The 8081-nt window shown below is 40.0% G+C and overlaps 1 protein-coding gene across 1 annotated transcript; it reads right to left on the reverse strand.

Moving 5' to 3' along the window:
• Positions 1 to 5599: 5599 nt before the first annotated feature.
• LOC143613052 (HVA22-like protein a) lies at positions 5600 to 7708 on the reverse strand. Its single transcript, XM_077086874.1, has 5 exons — positions 7488 to 7708; positions 7302 to 7328; positions 7094 to 7216; positions 5941 to 6184; positions 5600 to 5856 (listed from the first exon to the last, which is right to left on the reverse strand). The coding sequence occupies exons 1-5, from the start codon at positions 7553 to 7555 to the stop codon at positions 5794 to 5796; spliced, it is 525 nt and encodes a 174-aa protein (XP_076942989.1). The 5' UTR covers positions 7556 to 7708; the 3' UTR covers positions 5600 to 5793.
• Between the last annotated feature and the right edge of the window lie 373 nt (positions 7709 to 8081).

The following is an 8081-nucleotide window of genomic DNA, read 5'->3' on the forward strand; positions in this document are numbered from 1 at the left end:
AAAGTAACAGGGAACTCATGTCCCTCTAACTCTATCTTACAATTCTTCACCATTTTTGTTATTTTCACCGAAGTGTCACTTGCGGTTTCTACTACAAAAGTTTCAGACACTCGGCAGCCTTTCATTTTAGCTAGTTTACTAAACGTCGTAGCTACAAAACTTCTATTCGCACCAGAATCAAATAATACAGAAGCGGAAACATCGTTCACTAGAAACGTACCTGTGACGACATCCGGAATCTGCCTGGCTTGTTCCTGGGTCAGCATGTAGGCTCTAGTTCTGGGCCTAGCTTGATCGGCATCCTTCTTTCCACTACCTCCAGCTACACCTTCAGTGCACTCCCATGACATATGGCCTGTCTTGCCACATTTGTAACATGCTGGCTTCGCACTGCACTCATTGGCATAATGCCCTACCTTCCCACACTTATAACAGGCATTCGACCCCATTCTGCATTCTCCACCATGAGCCTTTCCACATTTGAGACAAACATTAGAACTTTTACCCCACTTGCACTCACCACCATGCCTCTTTCCGCAGGTCTTACACGATCTCTTCTCCCACACTTTCTGTTTCTTATCCCTGGAGTTCCATAACTGAGTACCGGGTCGTTTAGCAGGAGTGACCCCTTTCTTCTCTTTCTCTTCGTCCCTTTCCACCCCATCATCCGCGGCCACGTCAGCATAGACCATTTCCGCGAGTCCAACAGCCGAATCAAAAGTAGCAGGTTGAACCGCCCTGACTAACATGCGGACCTTTTGTGGCAACCCCCTCACATAACACTTGATTCTCTTGACTTCAGTGTCAACCATGTCAGGCACCAACCTAGATAGTCGGTTGAACTCCGTGGTATACTCACGATGCGTCATCATACCGGCTTTTAAATTCTGGAACTTCATCTCCGTTCTTTCAACCTCGGCATCTGCACAGAACTTCTTCATTACCAACTCTTTCAAATCTTCCCACTTCATCCCTTTGATCTCTTCACGGGTCTTCCTCTGCTCCACACTCTCCCACCAATACATAGCCTCATCTACGAATGACTGAGTAGCATAGCCCACAGCTTGGTCGGGACGGCATTCGCTAATGCGGATAACCTTGTCCATAGCGGTTAACCACTGGAGAGTAGCGATTGCGTCTCCTAAACCAGTCAGCTTAGGCGGGTCACAACCTTTGAAGGACTTATAGCTGCACCCACCTTGTCCTCCTCTCCTATCATCGACTTTCACAGACTTATCCCCGCTCGAGGCCCCTCTTTCACCTTCCCCATCCTTTCTACCATCACCACCCCGCCCCTTCAGCAGTTCGTTCACGGCTTCCAGCAGATCCTTCGGGATTCAGGTTCTTCACAGCAGCAACTACAGCCTGAACAATGGCTGCTTGAACTGCAGGACTAAGTTGAACTTCCTCGTTGTTGTTCTGGTCTCCTCCAGCTGCGCTTCCTTCATCTTCGGTGTGGGAAGCTTCTTCTACCGAGGGTTGCCGGACAAGACGAGGCCTGCCACGACGTCCAGTGCGACCCCCAGCTTCAACAAATTCTCCAGCTCCAGCCATCAGTATCCTGTATGAGAAAACACAAACATCATCACTCAAGGAACTATCTAGTACAAGGATAGTAAGGCTAACAGGTAATAACAGTGGCCAGTTGTGATTAGCTGATCACGTTACTTTCCGTGTCATATACACTTCCCTTTATGAGTCTATTTGTGCTGGTTCTACTTAAGCAGTTTGTCAATTTAAACAGTCAATTATTCCTATCCCTATCGTTCACATATCCTTTCTTATTAACATACATCATTTAATCATGCACTTTACCTTTACTGATCTTGCTTGAGCGACACATGGCATTCTTGAACTGGCATCTTCTTTCCTTTCTTACTTAAATCCCATTCTCTGTTCGAGTCTAAGCATGTAGGATGCTTAAATCTCTCGAACTTTGCTCTGATACCAACTTGTAAGGCCCCGTTACCGGTAACCCTACTTTCGTGTTGGATTTACTCATAAACACAGTTCTAAATATCAGAGTTAATTAAAAACTTTACGCGGAATATAAAACTTTCATAAAACATTACATATCAATTCATAATCATGTCTTTAAACATTCCTCTTGTCTTTCAAAATCAAAACGTAACTTATAAAACATATCGGATCTTCAGATGCCAGGCTTTAGTCTTCTGCCATGTGTCCTCCACTCAAGCCAGCTGTCTCATCCTACTCACCTGCGTGCATACTAAAAGTCAGCTACGCTGAGTGAGTTCTAGTTAATCATACACTACCATACAATACCTTGTTACATACATACGTACTTAACCTCATAACTTTCTTTCATACACACATAAGTACTCATACCTTCATTCTTACTTACATACTTTCTTTCTTACTTACATACTTTCTTTCTTACTTACATACTTTCTTTACATTCATAATCATACGTTTTAAAGAGCCTTTCGCCCTATAACCTCACAGATATTATAAGGGTCTGGTCCCTAACATCACAGATATTATAAGGGTCTGGTCCCTAACATCACAGATATTATAAGGGTCTGGTCCCTATCATCACAGATATTATGAGGGTCTGGTCCCTAACATCACAGATATTATTAGGGTCTGGTCCCTAACATCACAGATATTATTAGGGTCTGGTCCCATGTTTTCGAATATTAGTAGGGTTCGATTCCCTCTTCGTTACCATACAACCATACATCATACCTCGAGTATTATTAGGGCTCGGTACCCCTTTCGTAACCATACAACCATACAACCGTCATTTCCTTCTTTTATTAACTTTCTTACGTTCATACACATAAACATACATATCATACTTGCCATATTTATAACGTTACAACCTGACAGTACGTGCAATATCCGAAGATCGTTCACGAACCATCAAGCAATCATTCATACATATCACATATATCACCTATGGCATACACTTATCACTTTGGATAAATGTATTAACAACACATCAAGTATGCACACAGCCCCGAAAACATAACAAGGAATGGGGCTAGAAACTCACCTGGATCCTGTTACGCTCGCCGTTGATCGTAATTCCTTTCTTTAACTGGGCTCGGCTAACTGTATAATATTTACACATATCAATTAACTACTGCTACTCATTTGTATTTCTATCTATATATGACCCACAACGAACGGGGGTCCGGGGGCAGCGCCCCTGGCAGCGGGGTTCTAGGGGCGGCAGCCCCTAGCGGGGTCCAAGGGGCAGAGCCCCTGGCTGGGGTTAAGCTGCCAGGTCAGCTTGGAAAAATTTTATTTTCGATAACTGCCTTAACACATTTTCCATTAGGTTTTTAATTTATTTTATAGACGAACTTCGCTTCAGGCGAAGTTAAACCTTAGGCGAACTTGGAAACAGCTTGGTTCTGGCTTGATTCGATCGAATAGGAACACGTTCGATCGAATAGGAACACGTTCGATCGAATACAACACGTTCGATCGAATAGGAACACGTTCGATCAAACAGGAACACGTTCGATCGAATAGGAACACGTTCGATCGAATACAACACTCATTCGATCGAATACAAAACTCATTCGATCGAATGAGTTGGAGACCATTCGGTTGCTTCCCTATTCGGTCGACTGGACTTGTTCGATCTACGCATTCGATCGAATGGACTGATTCGATCGACTGGTTCGATCGAATGAGTCTGATTCGACTCCTTCAAGCTGGGCGACGGAGAAACCCACGGGTTTTCCAGATTTTCCAGATTTTTGACCCAAAATCGAAGTTTTTGACATGGAAATGCTCGGGATTGAAAGGGCTATCGATTCCTAGTACTTTTAAACACAAAAGCTTGCATTTTGACACCAAAACAAGGCGGTTTTTGACCCGAAAACTCAAGTTACGAAAATGGGAGTTTTTGCTCGATTTGAGGTCGAAAATGGTTATGAAAACGGATGATTTTCGAGAGGGACTTACCAAAAACGATTAGGAACAAGATTGTGGACTCGGATTTGTGATTTGAGAACTTTCTCTCTCTAGCTTCTCTCTCTAGAAATGAGAGTGTTTGGGTGGGTGTAAGTGAAGGAAGATGGTGAAAAATGGTGGAAGTGTCAAGAACTTTCGTTTATATACTACGGGTTTGGTTAGGCTCGGGTTGGCTTCCTACGGGTCGAGACAGGCCGAGTTCATAAAATAACTAAGCCCAAGACCCGTTCCTTACTCGACATTAAATAACTAAAACGTGAAATTACTAAACATAACTTTCTTTTATTTATCAATATAAAAATTTTAGGATGTTACACCCAAGCCCGTTTTGGATGTTTATTTAATATGTTCACTTACTTTGTGAGTGATCATTGATACAATTTGTACTTGTTGAGTAACAAGAAATTTAAAAGTGCAACACAGAAGAAGCCGCATTCTTTTTATATTTTACTATATCTTGCAAAGGGTAAAATGGGTGGAGGCGTTGCTAGGATTTAATCATTTACTTGAGAGTTTGGAATAGAGGCAATGTACCGAGGGTTGTATTACAAAGATTGCCGGCTTTGATGATGAGAAACAAGAGTCACCTACACCATCCAACCCAAAGATATTACTGCAATAACATATTATAAAATTTATTCATCAAAGAAACATGATCTTGTTGCGTGTTTTGGTGTTGTGATAATCAAATCAACGTTGTTAGCCTTTTTGGAAGGTATACCAATGTTTCGTCGGTTGGTATAGCATAGGCTCATCGCATCAAAATGTTCCAAAAGTAAATAAACAAGACTGTAGTTTTTTTTATATAAATTATCGAGCACAAGTTAATTCAAAAGAAATAAAAAAGATGATTACCTAAAATTAATATAATTCATATACGTGTGTAAAAATTCCCATGGTGAGAGGGGTCACGCCACGGACGCCCTGCGCAGTGTTAAGGTGGTCGTTGATCCAATGTGACGAGCCTATGCTCAAGGCCACTGACCATGGTCTTTGATTCCATTTCACCACTCATAATAAGGTCCAAGGTGATAGCATATCCGGAGCCTAAAGTCCTAGATGGGAGGCGAAAACACATGCATCATATAAGACGCAGGTTTCCACCGAATACTTTAAAATTTAATCTACACTAGTTTCACAAAATACTTTAAAATCATCTTTACATACCAAAGTTTAGTTGAAAGTAGAAGCTATTGAACGATAATAATCGGTATTGCCAATATGATCAGTGGCACTCCAAACTTTCATTATCGTTGTCAAAGACAATCCAACTTTAACGCAAAAATAACTTAATTTGCCTCTAGTGAACAACTTACTAGTTTTTATGCTAATCAAAATTTTACAAATTGTTTTGAAACGACATAAATGAAAGCCAAGGCTAAACGGATTAACTTCTCCGCTCAACTGTATTGCCTTTGACAATAAAACTGAAAGTTAATAGTGTTATTGGTCACATTGCTGGTATGGAACATTATTGTTGACCAATGGATTATATTTTGAACATAAAAACTTCACCATCTAAAACTTAACGCCATTAAGTGAAATTAAAAACTAAAAACAAAAATTTCATATCGAAAACAGATTTAAACCTTAAAGTACACAAACCCGAGTAAGCAAGGCGATGAACAGTCTCTGTGCACAACGAGTAACGACTTCAAAGAGGTAAACATAGGACATGTTATTCAGAAATATGTACGTAAACGCAACCCGATTTACAGAAAGTAAACAAGACATAAAGCATATTTCAAATCTGAGAAAGCTAACATACGGTTAATAAGAGTTCCACCACAACAAACACAAAAACAAGCCCCCAAATCCCTCATAACGATCGACAGACAAACCTCAGTATCTGTAATCATCCTCAGAAAATATGCTGTTACCTCTATACTGCACTTCCCTATCAGACTGCACAAAACAAATAGATAATGAAAACGAGATATCGTAACTAATTAGTAAAAAAATTATAAAAAAAATAGTTAAAACGCATACGCGATGAATGATTTCTTGAAATGCTTCCGGCCCGTGCTCCTGAATGTACTTCTCAGCAGCAGTTAAGATGTCATCTGGTTTACTGAACACGTCTTTCTTTCTTGGAACATACCAAATGTTAATCGTTTGTTTTCCATTGTAAAACGGTCTAACATACTGCTCATAAACGTATGCAGCACCACTAAAGTACGGTATCACCAACCAGCAGGTTACAATCAGCTTTGCATACGACCAGAATGGGATCCTGAAAAGTTTTATAAACATAATAAAATAGACGTAAATTAGCAACTGCACTATAAATAGGCCTGTCAAACGTGTCGGGTGGGTTCGTGTTACCGGTCAGAACGAGGTCTGAATGGTAGGGGTGTGCAAGAAACCGAAAAAACTGATCCGAAACCAAAAAAAACCGAACCAAAACAAAAACCGACGGTTTGGTTTTATGTTTTTGTAAAAACCGCACTAGCAGTTCGGTTTTGGTTTTGCATGTAAAAAAAACCGAATCGAACCGAATTCCTAAATTTTTGTTTTTTATATTTTATATTAAGTAATTTATAAGAATTTAATAAATATGTAACTCCAATATTTTTGATCAGATGTATAACAGTCTATTATTTTACAATTAACAAAATTATCTATACCTAAATTCATTAGCTCTTGCCAACTTTTTTTTCGGCCTAAAATTTTCAAGTTCAAATGGCAAAAACCGAAAAAACCGAAACCGAACGATTTCAAAAACTCCAAAAACCAAAGTTTTGGTTTTCGGTTTGGTTTTAGCCAAAAACCGCACCACGCACACCCCTACTGAATGGCATCCGCGTCAAACACATAACAGGTGCCACTGTGGCACGCTACGTGTCACTAGATGCGTGTAACCCGTCCCCGATACGCGCTTAACCCGATGCTCGATGTGTAACCAGCTCCGCAGGAGGCGTTGGTTACTTGCGTGTCAATGTCGGTTAAGCGCATTTTGGTGCTGAGCAACACTCATACCAACATCGGTTACACGTCCGATGCCATGTCACCCATGTACCAAGGCCGGGTTGCCCGTCCCATATAAACACATTCTGACCCGCATTTAGTTATCTCAATCAGCCCACTCAAACCCGTTCCTATGAAAAACAACCACCGATAACTATAAAGCATACAACTTTACCATTCAATAAGCTTAGCAAACGTTAACTCGAAGAGCGTAATCATAGAATACAAAACCCAATACGTCAGCCATTGCTGATCATCCACCGGAGACTTAGTCTCAATCGCCCTAATCGAAGCATACCTATTGCACATCAACATAACCATATCAACACTAATTATTTTACACAACAACACAAAACCCACAATCTATTCACAATAAAACTTACAAAGGATAAGCCAAACTAACCACTGGGCTGCAAGATAAAACACACAATTAATACAAATCAGTTTCCTCACAAAACCCTAAAAATTCAAACTTTAATTCACTAAAAATAGTAATCATAATATGGGTTTATGTTTAATTAACAAGATATGAAGGTACAAGATGTTAATTTAAAGTATGAATAAATTACCCAGCAAGAATGTCGAAGTTTTGGGCGATTAATTTAAGCAAATTTACAGCTCCAGATCCAGATCCCATGTTGGATTAATAAAGAAAACCAACCTGCAAATGATTAATTTGTTTTTAACAAATCTGAAGAGTGAAGACGATGATGATGTGAGATAGAAAGAGTTAGAGATGGAAGTGTGATTGAAGCAGCCGAAAAAGAAAGTGAATGACTTGTACGGTATAATTGAGTTCCTGTTTCACGCGGCTATTAACTTTTGCTGGTTTATGTTACCAACGATTTCAACTAAGATACTGCGTTGTTGTTAAAGTTTAGGTTCGAATTCATTCAACAATATTGCGTCATATAGTGTTGACTGAAGAATCGCTGAAATCACTGCTTAAGCCGCCGCCTGAGCCTGTTGTAGTTCAGGTGAATTTTATGATATTTGTAAATTTAAAACAAGAATATGTATTAAAGGATAATTTTTATAATAACATTAGTTTTAATATACTTGTATTAGGGCTGTCACCTTTACCCGAAACCCAACCCGATAAAACTTGTACCTGAACCCGAATTAACCCGAACCCGAGAAAAGGGTAACCCGAACCCGAATCG

The sequence above is a fragment of the Bidens hawaiensis genome, unplaced genomic scaffold, assembly GCF_021521415.1.
Source record: "Bidens hawaiensis isolate Kalapana, Puna unplaced genomic scaffold, B.hawaiensis_p1.1 tig00036478_1, whole genome shotgun sequence".
Taxonomy (NCBI): domain Eukaryota; kingdom Viridiplantae; phylum Streptophyta; class Magnoliopsida; order Asterales; family Asteraceae; genus Bidens; species Bidens hawaiensis.